This window comes from Xiphophorus maculatus, chromosome 19 (assembly GCF_002775205.1).
Source record: "Xiphophorus maculatus strain JP 163 A chromosome 19, X_maculatus-5.0-male, whole genome shotgun sequence".
NCBI lineage: Eukaryota > Metazoa > Chordata > Actinopteri > Cyprinodontiformes > Poeciliidae > Xiphophorus > Xiphophorus maculatus.
In genome coordinates, this window is record NC_036461.1 from 13,501,854 (window position 1) to 13,520,288 (window position 18,435).

The 18,435-nt window shown below is 35.8% G+C and overlaps 2 protein-coding genes across 4 annotated transcripts in view; one reads left to right on the forward strand and one right to left on the reverse strand.

Annotated features, from left to right (window-relative positions):
- The window catches only part of pxdn (peroxidasin), a 47,826-nt gene extending 44,202 nt beyond the window's left edge, over positions 1–3,624 (forward strand). For both annotated transcript variants that reach the window (XM_023352892.1, XM_023352893.1), the window contains one exon: positions 518–3,624. In XM_023352892.1, the coding sequence (XP_023208660.1) occupies positions 518–661 (144 nt within the window). In that variant the 3' untranslated portion in view covers positions 662–3,624. The remainder of the gene's footprint in view (positions 1–517) is intronic.
- A 6,150-nt stretch (positions 3,625–9,774) lies between these two features.
- On the reverse strand, positions 9,775–18,425 carry LOC102234769 (C-C chemokine receptor type 6-like). 2 transcript variants are annotated; one of them, XM_023352997.1, is made up of 3 exons: positions 18,386–18,425; positions 15,432–15,510; positions 9,775–12,823 (listed from the first exon to the last, which is right to left on the reverse strand). In XM_023352997.1, exon 3 carries the CDS (start codon positions 12,812–12,814, stop codon positions 11,732–11,734), a length of 1,083 nt encoding a protein of 360 aa, XP_023208765.1. In that variant the 5' UTR covers positions 12,815–12,823; positions 15,432–15,510; positions 18,386–18,425; the 3' UTR covers positions 9,775–11,731. The 2 variants fall into 2 exon arrangements, with proteins under 2 accessions (XP_023208765.1, XP_023208764.1); XM_023352996.1 differs by lacking the exon at positions 18,386–18,425 and having other exon boundaries at positions 15,432–15,583.
- Positions 18,426–18,435: the final 10 nt, after the last annotated feature.

Below are 18,435 nucleotides of genomic sequence, written 5' to 3' on the forward strand. Positions count from 1 at the left end.
GTGTAAACACAGATGGGACTATGAGGGAAACGTGGAGAAAGCTCAGAGAAAAATTACTACTATAAACAAACCTAAAGGAAAACAAAGTAGAGAATAGAAGGTTTTAAAAGAAAAAGCTAAAGATGAAATACAAATAAGAATGGTAATATGGAGCACTATGCATGACAGGACCAAAAATAATGACAGAATTGAAAAAGATCATGGCATTGCAGTCCTACTGGAAGGTGAACCTCCACCCTGTCTGAAATCTCTTCCAGGGTTGCATGTCAGTTAGCGTAATTCATCTTCCCACCAACTCTGAGTGATTCCTCCACAGCATGATGCTGCCCCTACCTTATGTCACAATGAGGATGGCATGGTCAGTGATGTGCACTCTTAACTGAACAGCTGGGTTTATACTGATAATAAATTGGACTCTTTGTACTTATCAGGTTATGTGCAAACATTTGATTACAATGATTTTTCAGATTTTAAAAAATATATTTATTTCTATTTCATTACTATCCCCTCTACTCAGGATGCCCAGGTGACCTGCTTCATCGAGTCGTGTCCAACTGCGGAGTGCAAACAGCCCATCAAGCTAAAAGGTGCCTGCTGCCCTGTGTGCCTTCAGGAAGAAGATGACAACAAGAGGCAAAAAGCTGACACCCACCACAAGTAACTTTCAGGACCCTCCCCAACAACCTCACACCTTGACAATCTAGTGTCTGAAATCCACAGAAAATCAGACAAATCAAGAGAGGAGATGGGACTGACTCATAGCCATGGGTGACCTCGACAAACAAAACAGCCTCTCAGTTTGTTTGTTTTTTATCAGGGGAGCAATTTTTGTTTTTCTCTTGTTTTCAAATTTGTCTGGCGTTCAGTTTGAAATTGTTCAGCAATAAGTCAACACTCACTCCATGGATTTACTTCTGTAGCAATGAATAGATTAATGGATTATATAAACAGGATGGAGAAAAGCTGTCCTCTGACACTGAGGTGCTGTTTGCTCTCAATGGGAAAATGCAGGACCAGCTGCCATTGACAAGCAGGAAAGGGAAGTGGATGGAAAGGCAGCAGTTGTCTCAAAATTTTTTTCTCAGGTTAGAGATGCCGAAAAACTGGTGCTATTTCCCTGTTTTTACTCCAAGATAATCTCTAAATACGAACCTTAAAGTATTATCGTTTGTATACAAAGCCACCTATATACACGCAATATGTCTTTTATTGATACATCAGACTTGAGTGGATTATTTTATTCAAGGACTTTTATTGAATAATTGTCTTTTTATTCTCTGGTGCTTTATATTGTTGCTTTTTACCCTTTTTTTCTATGTAAATGCTTATATGTGAAAATAATGTGAAGCCCTGCAAAAATGTTTGTAATGCAAAAGAAACATGTCTACTGATACCTGCTCTTCCGTTCGTGGGATACCTTTTTCGTCTCTCTCCTGGGCCTCAGGTGAGGTGGTGCAGGGAGGCACTCATCTGTGGAGGAAACCCGACTCATCTCCTGCAGCAATGTCCTCTTCAACTCTACGGGTCTGTCTCAATAAATTAGATTAGCATCAAAAAGTAAATTTATATCAGTAGGAACATTAGAAGCATTTATCTCTGTTCATTTTTATGATCATGGGGTAATAAAAACCCAAAATTCTGTTCCTCAGAAAAATAGAATCTTACCTGATTTTGATGTTCAGTGTATGCACTCATTACATGGCTGGGGCTCAGTTTGCATGAATTATCGACGTGGTGTGGTATGGAGGAGATCAATCTGCGGTTCTGCTGAGGTGTTTAGGAGGCTCAGGTGGCTTTCAGAGTAACCTTCAAATTGTTTGCATTTTTAGATCTGGTGTCTCTCATCTTCTGTTTGAGAATGTCACATGGATCTCTATGAGGTTTAAATCAAATTTGTCAGCAGGCTATTCAATAACATTGATATCAAGGTCATTGAGCTTTTGACTTTGTTACTGGTTCTGGAGTGGCTTTGAACAAGGAATACATTACCTTAAGTTTATGCATCTTTTCCTATCATATTTTTTTCTTCCACCCAATGTTGAAATAATATTCTTGGATACAGCCTTGTATGAAAAGCCAGCTTGTTTAGCAATGACTTTTTGTCGCTAATCATCTTTGTGAGTGTGTACTGACACCTGTCAGGTCAACCATCTTCACAATGATTGTGAAGCCAGGGTTTCTCAAAGAGTGATAAAGTTGAAATACTTTTTATTGCAACTTTTGATTTTATTGAAATAAATAGCAAAAATACAAAAAAAATAAAAAATACTGCAATACAGTTTTACATCCATATCACCAATCTCTACTTTTAAGCCTTAGTCATCAAAGTGAACAAAAATAAACACTCATAACATGTCATCTAATGTGTAATGAATCTACAAGTTGTATTTTGAATTGACGAATTGAACATTTTTAGCTTATGATAAATTAGTATTCAAAATTTTTGAGATGCACCTGTTTTTGTGCTTCTGGAAAGCAGTGAACCAATATATGCTTGTACATCTGTAAAATTGCGAACTTCCTCCCAATGTCTTTTCCTCAACTTCTAAAGCCAAAAATAGTATTGCGGAATTCCTTACATTATGTAATTAGCATATATGAAACTATGTATGGATGTTGTAAAAAAATCTGGATGCAGCCTTTGGTACTGCTAATTTTACTGTGGCAGTATTCACTTTTCAGCTGCTTATGGGTTTTTTTTTCTTACACATTCAATCTTTATTCATAACTACAAAGGTCTGTCTGTTTCTCTGGTGCGCCAGTTTTTACAAGGACATGCTTGCATACATTATTTAGTCTTTAACGTCAACTCCTCCTTTCCTTTAAATTTGTTTTCTCTCTCTCATTTTTCTCCAAGGACAGTTTTCACTGTATGGAATGCTGACCCCGCTCTTGTTTTTTTTGCCATATTGAAGATTTGAGTCTGAACTGACGTCACTTCGTAGAGTGCAGACTCTCTCTCCCTCCAGCCCTCTGACCCTCATTCCACTGTAATAGAAGCCATATGAGAGGGGGAGTGAGGGTGATGATGGGGGAGGGGCAATTTCATGATTGAAATTGTACAATGATGAAATTGCCAGTACAGTATGTACTGTACATGTAAAAATACCACTCATTATTCATCATGCACTGGCTTGCATTGTCTGATTGTGTTGTACTTCCAAGTGCCTCTTCATATTGGTTCTTTTTGAAGCAAGCATCTGTCACTGAGAACAAATAGTACTCACCAGTATTTTAATGGTTTCAGATGACTTGGTGGCTTCAGTCACACTGGTATCATATGCTTGCACATTTTTGTATGTTTACAGTTTTTGTTTCTGCAGCAACAGACTAAATGCATTTTTTGGCAAGGGGCCAAAGCACTCCTTCACCAGTCTGCATTGTAATGTATCTGGCTTATTTGGTCATTTTTATTTTTCCCCTTTGAAAACTTTCCAGGCATCAATGGAATGCACTGCCCTGCAAGACTGGACATGTTTACCTACACTGTCCCGGCACCCAGCGGTCAACGAGGACGTACTAGAACCCATCGTGACAGTTGTATTGTACTTTTGCCAAAGAATGGTTTGCACTGTAATGTATGCCTTTTAACAGTGATAATAAAAAAGCCACATTTCAATTACACTGTGGACATGTCACCGCTTGGTCTTTCCCCTGTGCTTTGCAGGAGCCTAGAGCTGGAAAACAAATGAGATCATTGGTTTAAATTTGAGATTTATCATTCTGAACTCATCCATCACACATGAGACTCTTTTTGGTAGTTCTTTACAAAAATCTGAAATGACTTAATAAAGTGGTTTTGATAAGTGCTTCTATAAATCTTCCGAAGATTTTGTGTGTGTGTGTGGGAATTACCTAGTATGTTTCTAGTCTGTAGTGTGAAATTTTTGATGTGCAAACGCATCAGGTTATTTTGCACCTTTGTCGTTTTTGTGTTTTTTGTCTCAGGAAATTTTAGTTTTAAGACTAATGAATAATACCTACAATAAGTAGAACATTTATAGACATAATGGTTTGATCATCTTTTAAACAAGTCAGTTGGCCCAATGGAAATGGGCTGTAATTTGAAATTATCAGAAAGGAAACAGTGCTGCAAAAACGTTTTTGCCTTTGTTCAGCTTTCTTTTGTTTTTGCCTCTTTTGTCACGCTAGAATATCTCAGAGCATCAAACATGCATAATTATCAAAAACAGAACTTGAGTAAATATGAAAAGGATACCAAACATCAAATAATACCAAATTCTAGGACAAAAGAAGGGAGGGGAGAAAATCTGGCAGGAAAGGGGGCACAAGAAACGGGTATAAGCGAAATTAAAATCTGTTTTCATTAGCCATAATCAACAAAATTAACATAAAATAAATGTGATATTAACTTGATTGAATTGTAATGTATTTATTTCATTTGTAGGATTCATTTCTACATAACACAACCACTGCTGCATAATGCTGTGAATTATTCACTTTTCAGTTTTCCTGCACCTTTTTCTGTTTGATTTCCAGTCCTGATCTTTCTTCTGCTTCCCAGCTGTTTGCTATGTTAATGCACTTTGGAGACTTCACAGTTTGCCAAATGTTTGCTTCAGCTCTTTTAGTCCAGACTGAAGTATGTCTCTAACATCTGGGCAGATTTCTTAAAATTTCATCCTGGTTAGCTCATGCGGATAAAACACATCTCATATTTTAGACATGCCCTCATTTTTACTCTTAGATGTAATGAGGTCAATTTTTTTTCTTTTTCATGGGTGCTTTTCATCATACTGTTAAATATTTAGTTCAGGTTTCTTTTGTTCCATAGTAGCTCTTGTGGAGAAACCATGTACTAAATCATCTCTGATCAAATGTGAGTGTGACACTACACGCGATTGTCAAATGTAAATATGTAAAACACAACTGCTTTCTACTTGTTATTTATTCTTTTAACAAATAATTTAGTTTAGACAGAGACTAAGTTCAGAACTATAAAGTTTGTGTCATGTTGTTTACAGTATGTTCACATGGGAATACATGTATTATCTTGCAGATAAGGTGAAAAAAGCTAGAACTTCAATATTTTTCACATTTTCCATGTGGAAAATATTTAATGTGGTAATATGTGAAACACTGCAAAACCCCCAGAGGTTAAGTGTTTGTCTGAGTTTTTGTGTGTGGAATTACCAAATAGTAACATGTGCAAAATGTTAGAGGGAACTATTATATGTGAATTATTTTTCCCACAATTCACGTGGTAAATATTTAACAAATGTGGGGAGACTGAAATGTGAAATATTTTTTCTGGGTTTTGACATCTTGAAAATATATGTTATGACACATGACTCATGGACGGTGAAACCATCTAAATGTGAATATTTTTCACATATGTCACTTGTAGAAGTTTTATTATATGATAATATATGAGATGTGGGATTTTTTCTCATGTTTTGACATTTGCAAATTATTTTATATAATAACTTAGGAGACAAATGTGGAAAGATAGAAGCATATAGAAGCAATTCTGAGGCGTAATGTGAGGAAATCATATTATGCAGTAACAAAGACACATGAGGAATAATTTTTACTGACATCTAAAATGTTTTTCCACATGTTCACATTTGGAATTTTATACTATGTCATAAACATATGGGGAAACCATCTACATGTGGGACATTTGACCCTGTTTCACTTTTGGAAATTATAATGTAGTCACCTAAGACAATCATCAGAAAACATCCAAGGTAAAACATATTTTACAAATTATATTAAGTAACAACATGTTCCTTTAAGGGATTATATGGACAGACCAGCTGGATGGAAAGCTGATCCAGCAAATGAAATTTCCAGTGAGCACAGATGAAGGGACTTTAGTCTTTCTAGAGAGCAGAAAAGATCATTATAGTCCTCACAGCATAGAACCTGCCTTAACGTCTAAACTAGAATATGTGCTCTTCCTTTGTAGCTGATCAGAGAACTTTTTCTTTTACACTTATATTAGTGAAGTAGTACAAACAATGTTGCAAAATTAGACTAAAATATCTGTCCATAATAGATATCTATCACAATGTTTCTTACGGTAAAAAGACAGAGTATTGTGGTTTTCAAAGTCTTGACAAAACAAGGCTGAAGTTGCACAAGCCTCACTCTATTTCTTCCCACTCATCACATGTTGGAATTTAATTTAGTCAATTGGCTCTCAGCATTGAAGCTCTCACTTGCCAAGGTGGGGGATTCTTTCCCCTCTCTAATGGAACGTCACTCTCATTTCCACAGAAAGGCGGATGAAAGGGAAAGAACTAGAGCACCGCTGAGGCCGGGAAATAGGTTTAGCAGTGCAGGACACAAAGGGCGGCAGCACAGAGTTGTGACCCTCACCAAGAAGTTAATCTCATGAGATGGATTTCTGCTATTGCTTTTGCTTCAGACACATGCAACAATTTTTAGCTTTTACAGTTCAAGTGTTTGCAAAAGCAATTGAAGAATGGGTGTGATAGTTCCAGGAAGGATCTGCTGTTATCTGCTTAAAAATCACAATGAAAACATTCAGTGGGTAAACTCTGCAATACAGTACTTCTCGTTCTATACAGAAAATATGAAAAAGGACGAATATCTAAAGGATCTTTGAATATAGATATAGAGGGAATAACAATGCAAGTAAACCATTGTGGATAAAATCTGATAAAGCGTGTTGTGGTGAATTGATAATCTCCTTAGTGAATCAGTTTGGGTAAGGTATTGTAGTCTTGAATTTGTGTTGTGTTCCTTTAGGAACCCCGTCTCTTGGTGCCAGGCAGCATTTTAATTGAAATATGATGATGTGATCCTTCCTGGCCAGCTGGGGATCGTTCACCATGTAGATGCTTTGGAGTGGGCCAGAGGTCCTGCAGAGGTCCTGCTGTGATTCTCCCTGGAGATTTCTAACTAAATTCTAACCCCCACCTATACTTGGTGGAGGTGATCTCCTGTCTGCAATCAACTCCTGATTTTTCATTTGAACAAGCCAATGATATTTAAATTACTTATTTGTTTTTTAAGTCTTTGCGAAACTCATTGATTGTTTTGGTTTTTGAGTTACTCAGTCCACAGTCAAATGCACACTCATACAAAAATCAAAAGCTATCTCTCAGCTTTTAGGGCCTTTAGATCTTTTTTATTGGAATCTAACACCTGACCTGTGCTTTGAAGTTTTTTAATGCTTGTTTGGCTCATACTGAGTAAACATCAGACATATGCTAAAAATGTCTTAATGAATTCTATTTTATTTATATTAGAAGAAAAGAGAAGATCCCAAAACTGCCTGATAATATAGTAACCCCTGACTCAGATGAATCATTGGTGCCATGGTTTTACAGTAAAGCTTTTCCACTGTTGGCACTTTTAGGGAAGTGAATCACATGCAATTGTGGTTTCACTGAAAAAGCAGTGACTTCATCTTGGACTTTCAGATGGTTTAATGGGAATAAATATCCCTTATTGACAAAGCTTTGTGGTCTGCGTTAGGTATACTTATCTTCCAGACTGCTTTCTCTCAAGGGCATCCAGCGCAGCCTTGTTGCAAAAAGTGTAGGTAAAATTGAAGGAAGGTTTTCTGGAATGAGCCTGTGGCCATTTGGGCTTTAAATCAGCAATGTTAATATTATTTTACAGTTTTGTTTTCCCTCATGAAGATGAAGACTCATATTTTACCAAAATTCCTGAATGGTGATCACAGGTCAAAATCAAGGCAGGTAATGCTGCTCTACTGGTTTGTTTAATCCCAAATTTTTCAAACATCAGCAGGAACAAATCAAGAATCGGAATTATTATTATTATTTATTTATTTATTTTCTTGAAATCTGCTGCAGTTGGGCCTTACATCACAAACCCGTTTATGTGCTTGGTTGTTGTTATTATTGTTCATTTAAAGTTCATTTTAAATGGGCTTTTTCTTTTACTGGTGACAGTATCTTGGGGGCAAGCTTGCTGATACTCCCTTTCTGTGCTGTCACTATCACAGTCACTTTTAGCTGTAAACCATTCCTGTGTTGATTTGATCAAAATTATGGTATCTGTGTCCCCCAGAAATACTTTGTGGTGAGCCGTTTTTACTGGCAGAATCCAGTAAATTAAATGCTGGCATGATGCATTCATGAACTTTAACAAGTATTACAGAACCTTGGAAAGGAATCCAGGCCCCTAGCATCACAGATTCTCTACCATACCTATCACTATCAGTAGGTGCTAGTATGTGACCCAGATACACATTTTCAACAGTTGGTTTTTATCTGTGAAGAAAGTTAAGAAAAATGTTCTCATTATTCTGGCATTTAGAAATAGACAATAATTAAATATCAAACCATCAAAAAAAACATTATATGTGGTTTTAAAGAGTGTATTTAAATATTTGACTTCAAATTGGTGGAAAATTTGTGAAAGTGAGATTCAAGCTATCAACAAATGTTGTCAGTTGCTGCCTTAATCTAAATGGTTGAAAATAATTATGACCTAAATTAAATGCAGCTCTCTGAGGGCCTCCAGTGGATGAGGAAAGATGAACAGGCCTGTCTAAGTATTTCATACCACTTTCCTTTTACCTTCGAAGAATTAGACTTCCGGTGATTTCAATATCTACATTGTTCAAAAGGTTTGTGGTTGTTTTTTCAGGAAGCTGCATCATAAGTTTAAAGATACTTTGTGGGTGGAAGGAAAGTGCCAACTTTGGGGATGTGTGGTTTTGAAATGAAAGTACCCACATGTGCCCGAAGTGTTCATGATATAAAACCTGTATTGACAGCATGGTATTCTGCTGATTCTGACTGGAAGTCCCCATTTCTGTATTCCATATTTTGGTGCGCTTTATGAAGTGTTTTGCTATCTTCACACTGTCTAAGCAGGACGCGTGAGAAAAAGTGTACTTTTCCACAGAGAGATAAGATTGCACCACAAAAAAGTCATGACCTGGAAAACAGAGATTACCGTACTTCTGCTTTCTGTGTAATTTCTGCGTGTGTTTTATTTAGGACATCAGATAAAAGGTATTTTGCATGCTGACAGCAAAGGTTTGTCTATTTAGGTAAAAGTTTTAATCTTGTTGCTTGTCTTTGTTTTGGTGAATAGTTTTTAACCACTTAATTTGTCAATGTCCATTGTAAAATAATAAAAAAAAAAAAGTTAAATGTTCCCTGTTTTCACAGGACATTTTTGGATGTAATTGAAGCATTACAGGCGTTGACAGCAAATTAAAAGAACACATTTTGGTTGCTGCATAAAAATATGCAGCATGTTTAAACAGCATTCATACCTTTACTGATTTCATTCAAGAAGGAAATTATTTGCATACTATGTAGAATGTGCAAATATGTAGATGTTCAATGTTCATAATGCAGAGTTTTGAAGAAACTCCTAACTTTGTTAAAGACAAAGGGGTCCCAGACTTATTCATGTAAAAATGAATTTTGCTACATAGCACAGGGAAATCTAAACATGTTTATTACTGACAAGTTTTTAAAATATGTGTAAAACAATTGAACAATATTTTAAAAATTATGATGATCATCATTTGGAGTCTAGCACACAGGACGTTGTGGCTAATGTCCTGTGTGCTGGACATTTTTTAGCATCTACAAAATATCCAGCATTTTTTAGATGCTGTTAAAAAATGTGTATCAGTGTCCTTTTCTTTGGACATGTCCATTTAAATTCTGTTGTGGATTACTAATTAATTAATTAACTAATTAACTCACTCACTCATTAACACAGTTTTTTAAATATAATTTTTATTCATAGAAATATATTGCAATATTGCAAATAGAGAGAAGTCAACAAAACAACAACAACAACAACAACAAAAAACTGACTCAAATAATATTTTAGGTAAAAACAGATGACAGAATGAAAGGAGTAAATACTTCACAAACATGTAGTTCTTATACATACTGTATTACATTTTTCTTAGGCTCTTTTATCATTTCTAATTTGATCATCAGCTGTACTGAGTAGCAGTCATTTAAAAAAACACATTATTACCTGGCACCCTGAGAAAATGAACTTTAAACAGTTTCAAACATAATTTGATAAAATCTTAGAGATTACATTTTTTGCTTATTTGTTTAATTGTTTCACAAATTTTACACAAATCATCTTTCACTACCCTAAAGGTCCATTTTTGTCCATAGGTTCTGTCTTCATCATTTGGGGAAAACCAACATTGACTCAGTGGCTTATTGAGATAAACATAAAGAGGCAAAACCAGCATAAAGTCAGAATTCTGAGATTAAAGTCTCAGATTAAAGTCAGAATTCTGACTTTAAAGTAAGAATTCTGAGATTAAAGTCTTTAATCTCTGACTGAGATTAAAGTAAGAATTCTGAAATTAAAGACAGATTTCAGGCCTGAATATATAGGTTTAAAGTCAGAAGTCTGACTTTAAAGTAAGAATTCTGAGGTTAAAGTTAAAGTCAGAATTCTGACTTTAACTTTAACCTCAGAATTCTTTTTTTTTCCGGTGGCCCTAATCCTCTTCTGCAAATAATAATGCAAAGATAGCATAAGAATAGTTATTGCTAAGAGAAAAGTTAAAAATATATTGTTTTCAGCAATTATATACAGAAAAACACTTTATTTTCCATAAAATATCTACCATCCATAGACCTTGCTGTATTATCCCTTTTATGCTAAAAGCATAATACTTTCTTTCTCAGTTTGATACAAAACAACTTCAAAAAGACCAATGACATTATCTACGTAATGTTGAGCTGAGTAAAAACAAAAGTAGCTGTGGATTTATGGGTTTCCAACAGAGGGTTTCGTATTTGTTTCAGTTAGAACAGGGCTGAACCCTTTCTATGTCAGTAAGGCGGTGTACAAAACAATTACTTCGAAACTCTAGTAAAAAACATATTCAAAAAGTTTCTTGTTTTCATACTTGTCAGCTCATGAACATTATATTTAATAACACAGAAAATCACTTGTAATAACTTGCAGTATTTGCTGTTATTTCACCTGTTAACTTTAATTATTCTACACAGTTTTTATGAGGGACTTCAGTAAAGGCAACAGCACAACACAAGAAATATTTTGCATATGCTGGTCCAGAAGGAATGAATTCTGCAAGTCAATGATTTGATGCAATCTGCTAGGCTTTCTTAAGCAGAAACGTTTTAAAACTAATTTGAATATTAAACTGAGCTTAACGTACCGTTTGATAACTATGTAATGTCTATATGACTCTTAGAGAGGGTGCAGAACGAGGAGAAGATAAAAGCAGACCTCGCACTACAGCACTCTTTGGGTATGCTGAGTGGAGCCTAGCACCACTGAATGAATGTCACTCTGTATCAGTTCCATTTGTATGACTTGTGACATTTAATCATTTTTGGCAGTAAGGCATGCTTTATACTTAACCAAATGTCATTATTTCTCAAGGTAATAACTTTTTTAGCCTTGGGACAGTTATTGTGAAATGACTCCATATAACTACACTGACTGGAAATTAAGCTGAATGTAATTAGTATCTTAATATCCAATTGATACCCTGATAAGATCTGCTTAAGGGCTTAAACTGGTGGTAGTTTGAGCTCAGGCCCACTTATTATCCATCCAGCCAAAACAAAATCCTCATGGGGCTCACATTCACATTCGCTGGCTGATAAAAATCCTGTTACCATACACAGGCAGGAAGTATCATTTTTTATGATAAATTGAATATAATTTCTTTTTGTTGTTGACACATGTCAATAACATGTAACTGGACTAGACAAATCAAAGGTTACTTGCATGGCTGTCAGGCACTGAAGGATGACATGATGTTTGAACCCTCCGAGGTTCTCAGGCCTGAAATGCAAACTTCAGATGTCCCACATGACAAGCGAGCAGAGTAGAGGTACTTTTTGCCAAAGCACCAAAGGTCAGACAATATTTTCCTGAAGTGGCTCCTGAACTTAACTCCAATAAACGCATAGAGGACGGGATTGAGGCAACAGTGGAGGTAAGCTATGCTCCTGGAAGTGGCCAGAACCGTGAGTCTGGTCTTTTCCTCCTCACAGCTTCTCTCCATAAAAAGAAACACCGTGTGGATCAGGAGAGTCACATTGTAAGGAAAATGACACATGATGAAGACCACAACAACTGCCCAAACCACCCGGATGGCCTTGTGCCTCTGGCTGTTGTGGGCTTTGAGCAAGGTGCACATAATGCTTGAGTAGCAGAAAACCATAACTACAAGAGGGAGAAGGAAGCCAACAGCCATCTGCAGGCTTGGCACCATCACCTTCATCAGCTCTGCAGTCTTTCTGTGTTTGAAAGTGAGCTCACATGTCAAAGTTGAACTAAGCTCAATCAGATCATGTTCTTCAAAGAGCTCAGTGTAGATAAGTGTAGGCAAAGTCAAAAACAGTGCAAACACCCAAACTGCGGAGCAGATCAGACGGCTGTACATGACAGCGTGGGAGCGAGAACCGAAGGAGCGCCTGGCTTGAACAATAGCAATGTATCGATCGCAGCTAATGCAGGCGAGCAACAGCATGCCGCTGTATAAATTGATGCTGTAGGCCGAGCGCAACATCTTGCAAGCCACAGAACCCATGGGCCACCCATTCTGCTCATTATGTGCGATAAGAGGCAACGCCACCACAAAGATCAGGTCTGCCACAGCCACATTGAACAGATAAACATCTGTCATCGTCTTGGTCGTCTTGTAGAAACCGTAGGTGATCATCACGAGAACGTTGCCAATCAGGCCGAAGGCGCAGATGATGGAGTGGATGTAGGTGTGGGAGAGGACCTCTTCAGGGGAAAGGCTGATGTTGCAGAGCCCATCTGAATCATTTACTGTCCAGGCAGGGTAGTCAAAAGTTACATTCTCCATGACTTCAAGCTGAAGAAAAAAAAATAAAAAATTAGCCTTCCAATGTTAAAGTATTTTTCCTTTTATTTCTGGCCTGAAAAACTAATTACATCATCATCAGCTTTAGTGAAGGCACAATTAGGTCTACATGAAAATTACAAATTTTGATGTAATGTATTCAGATTTTAAATTAAAAACCAACACAAAGTTGTGTTGGTTGTGAAGTGGAAGGAAAATGACTCATGATTCTCATTTCTTTTTCTCTTTCTCTGATTTTTTTTTTTTACGAGTTACATTTTTTAGATTTGTATCCAACCCCTTCACACTGAACCTCCCAATAAAATCTTGCAATCAATAGTACATTGGCTCCACTTGTGTGTTGTGCAATATCAGTAAAAATCGAACTGTTCTGTGAAAGCCTCAGCGATTTGCTAGAGAACATTAGCAAATAACATGGGGCTAAATATAAATTCACGACACAAGTTGTAGATTTTTATATGAAAGAAATATTGAAAACCATCTATAATTTTACTTTGCATCGGTCCATCATCAAACATTATAACAAGATTTACCAACCTAGCAATGTGTAAATAATTTTGCTTAATTCTCAATTGATATTTCATATTGTGCCAAGTATATTCTTTTAATATAAATACGTTTTTGCATTTTTGTTAGCATAGAGTATTTGAATAGTCTTCCCTTCAAATACTTTAAATATTCTTTACTAAATTATCTTGATTTCAATGTAACAGTAGAGTTCACAAATCTGCCAGAAGAAGAAAACCAAAAGCTGTGAATTGCTCTTGGGGGAAAACAGCTTACACCCTCCTGAAGAAAAGCAGGTAATTCTTTACTAAACCTGCACATACTTGGTAAATACTCATCAGTTCTTTTTCTTTTTCATGTTTTCACAAGATAAAAAACAACCAACACTCTACTTCCGTTCTTCCTTTCTCTTTCACTGACCCAATTTTGGCCCAATAAGACATTCAGGACTGCACACAAAGGTAGCAGGTTGCCGCGCTCTGTGCTTCATCTGATCTCAGAAAAGATAACAATGGTTATCACACAGGATCTGTGATCTTTTACAGTAAGTTTATTAGTCAGAATGTTGTGTAGGTAGATCAACAAAATGTGATACATTCTGCAGATCAGCAAAGTTCCATTTCTGAATCTCAAAAACTACTGAGTTTATGAGGGCAGGAAACCTTTGAAAAGAGTGAAAACCTTCAACAGACGGCAATATCAAATGTTGTGTTTACTAAGGTGTTACTGATTGCTTCTTTTATGTGTGTTTTCTTGAAATTTGACATTATTTTGATGATATATCGATATATATATATATATATTTACTTTACATTGTTAATTCTAAAATCATGAAAGAAAACTACTGTTTTATAACCAAAATAGGGGAAAGCTGCTGTTATCAGTGTGAGGTATTGGGTACATTTTGTGCCTTTATTAGGAATTCTTACGTTTTTCTGTACAAAATAAACTCTTAAAATATATCACTCTGTGTCTACCATACATTTCATGTGTCTATGTAATATATGATTTAGTCTTTTTAAAATAAATGAAAAACAAAAATTTTCACTGACTTAATTTATTCACATTCACCTACAGTATGTTTGATCTCATCCATTTCCAACTCTGATCCCGCTTCTTCTTTAAATCGTTTTAAAATATTTTCTGAAGTGTGAAATCAGATTATATTTTCAATATGGAAGCCAAAACCTATTTTACCGGTTGGCATGCTTTTTTGTCTGTCGGCCATATTGGATTTAACAAAAATAATTTCTTGCATTTGCAGCTGATGGCCAGTAGTTGATAGTGTATTTTATGATGCATTAGAGTCCACTTCAGTGGTCTGTGTGCATTTATAAGATAAATATCCACAAGAAGCACAAGAAAATTTAGATAGCTGTCCAGTGTAGTGACCAATATGCATGAAAGGCTTAATTTACCAAATGAAAACCAATAAAAGCATCATCGATGCAGCCAGTGGATTATTGCAATTTTGAATTAAAATTTTCTTGCTTATTTTTTAGCAGCATGTAATTTCTTTCCCCAATTATGTCTTGAGGCAGAGACCTGATAAAGTAAAGCATCTTCACGTCTCAGTTAACGCAACAAAAAAAATGGATTGCAGCATAAAACAGGTATATGAAAATACAAGACATTTGTGAATTTTTTCTGAAACCAAAAAGGGAAGCATAGACATGTGTCTATTTTTTGACAGATTACCAGATTTGATCATTTCAGGTTCTCCAAATGCTGTTTTTGACAAAACTGACAGTTTTACTAAATGATTCCAGTATTATTGCTTTATCTCTTGTGGTTTTCCAAAGTTTTATTAATAAGAAAAGTAAAACATAATACATTTTCAAAATGTGATGTTATGCAACAAGCGCCTTCTACTTAGAACCTGCAAAACTATCCATTTGGTCAAACATGTTTACCTAAACGATCACTTATCAAATAAAATGTATTTAATAAATAAGTGTCATACCTCAACTTTAGTTACGCTTCACTGTGAACTTTTTCATTTAGCAAGAACACCATAAAAACTGTATCATGAACTAAATAGTCGAGCCCTGATTTTTTAAATGAAAAGGTTTTGTTATTTCTGATGACCTACCTTCTGAAATGGTGATGTTCGATGTTAAACTTTGTTGATTCAAAGAAGTAAGAAAATGACAATGCAGGTGCAGAAACAGCTGCGGGTGAAGACAGTTTTCAGTCAAGAGAGACAGAAACTAAATCTTAAAAGCAGAAGAAGATGACGCTAAAACCACATTCTCACCACCCCTGCTTCTGTCTGAACTGCTACACTGATTTTGCACCTTTCCTTCTTAAACTCTAGCTGCTGCCCCAAACTGAACTGCTCTTATCTGATGGTTCCAATAACAAACCACAATTGTATTCTACACCCCCTGTCAGTTTTTCCTGTATGTTTTTTTTTTATTTGTATCTTCTAAACAAACTTCAGTTATCTAAAGTTTGCTTATTTTTACACAGATTAGATCTGCTGTCTTCTCATAGGTGCAGTTAAGAGGAACCTAAAAGTTGAAATGTTTGAGAATTGTGAAAATAAAATTGGTTGAGATATGCTTGTGAAAGGTGTGGCAACGAGCTGCTGCCTCCTCTTGATCTCATTTTCAGTCTTTGAAAGTGTTTTACCAGATGCAAAAACATGTTTCATTCTCTTCAGACCTCAAACTGCCGACTTGATTTGCTCTAGATTTATTTTGTTCATAAAAGTTAGTTTAATATTTTGAATTTCTAATTCATTTTTATTGCTTGTCAGTCTTTTTGTAAATTTGCAGTTTATTTGGACGGTCTTGTTGAATCAGCTTGCGTCAGGCTAAGAAGTTCAAGGAAAAGCATGAAAAATTGATTAAATTATTCATTTTGAAACAGCCAAGCTTATCTATGTGCTACCTCATCCTGACCAGCAGATAGAGCTGTCATTTTAACTATACAGTGAGGTAAATAAGTATTTATGTCAAAGTTTTTCTGAAAGTAAGTAAGTAAATTTCTAATGGGCCTGTTGACATTATTCCCCCAGCAGATGTCTGTCACAATCCAAATACTCAAAAATGGTAAATGGTCTATACTTATGTAGGGCCTTTCTAAGTCCAGATGACCCCAAACGCTTCACTACATTCAGTCATTCACACATTCAAGCACATATTCACACACTGATGGTGGAAAGCCATGTGTTTAATAAAGTGAAATGGCACAAGGAATAAATACTGAACTCAAAAGTATTTAGTAGTCAGTCAGTAACAAAGCTTTTGTTTCTAATGACATTGACAAGAATATATTTTCCTGCAATGCTCCAGTGGAGTTTTTACCTAGTTCTCCAAACAAGCTGTTTAATTCAACCTGATATTCGGTTCTCACTTTAGATTTTCAATTGGACTCAACCATTTTACAAACTTTACTTTTTTTGTGATAAACTGAGACTTTTGTGGGGGTTTTGATTATTATCTTGCTGGAAGAAAAAACTTCTTATCTGTCTTTATTAATGTATTAAATGATACTTATTTTGACCATGACAACATAAACAGCCATTACTGCTGATTGATCATGTTGCCCTTTGCATTTCCTGTATTTGTATGTGGGGTGATATGCAGTGCTATTCATCATCAAAACATGGTTTGTGTAGTTTGTAGACAAATTTCTACAAATGTTCTGCAGCATACTTTAAACTATCTTTTTCTTCTCCAATGGAGTCTTATACAGAGAAGTTTCTGAGAAATCTTTGTTATGATTTTCCTTGAAATAATCATTCCTGTTAGTTCTGTCTTTCTGACGCTCACTACAAGTAGTTCTTTGCTCTTGAACAACTCTTAGATGCCATCTTGGGTATTTGATCAGAAGACTTATAACAAACACCAAACAGTTATTTCCAGGTTTGGATTGTGGCCCCAATCAAACAACCAGAACTTGAGAAACACGCCTGTAATCAACACAGTTTGGATGTTTAGCAGCAATAATTTTTCTTTCTTTAATTCATTAGGAGATTCTTCTGGCACAAAACCTTGGCAATTAAGCAACTGTTTATACATAGCCAATTACTGGATGTAAATATGACTACAGCTAACGGTGGTAATATTATGACATGTTGTACAGATATAAAAACTTATCCCATTGAACATTCAGTTATTGTAATCATTGTAATATGTTTTTCACATATTAGAATGAAAATATTAAGAAAACAAATGTCTCATATATGTAATTTAAAATGTATCTTTCACATAAATTAATGTGTTTCTTCCTATAAAGACATTATGGTTAGTCCCTCTATTAAAAAAACTTATGCCAATTAGTCAACTATGTATTTCAGTCGGAAATCAAGGTGCTTGAGCCTGAGAGTGGAGACGTTGCTCTATTTCCTGTGTGACCTTTCCACCACTGTTATGATTTGAAGAGCTGCTGTTATCTGCTACTGTAGTTTATGAAGTCCAAAGTCAGCATAGCCAGACACAATTGTATAACACTTCATGTGTAAGTCTGCTGATAAGTTTTATGGAGATGTTGCTGGGCTCATTTTCAGGTGAGCTCATCAACTACATCGGCTGCATTAGAATATGTAGAGACACTAGAACCAGATGAGCTGTAGGCCACTCTAACCTGAGTTTCCTCGGCATCTCACAGATTTTTAGCCCATAATTGTGCACTAATTCTAAGAAAATGACTCAAAAGGTGTACTGAGTATACATTATGTAAGGGCATTCTTTCAGATAAGGAATAAATGAACCAAAAATAAATCTTTGAAATAAGTAACTTTTAATTAAATATGTTTATACAGTGGATATGTTTTGCATTTTCACTAAAATAAATACCTTTGTCGGATAGTTAAGATGTGTCTGAAAATACTTTTAAAAGGAGATCTCCTTATTCCCGGACAAGACTGCTTATCTGCGTCTCCTTCACACACACAAAAAAATAAAAATAAAAAGGGTGATCGGAATTCTGACAGTTATAAATAAATATCAGGCTAAAAAAAATCCCATGGTGTTTGTATTAAAAGCGGAAGTTGTGTCACATCTTTTAATCTCCCCAGATACGGCAGCGCTTCTTCACCTGTTGGCGCGCGCCACTGGCTTTGTGGGCACGTCCTTTGCGCTCGCGCC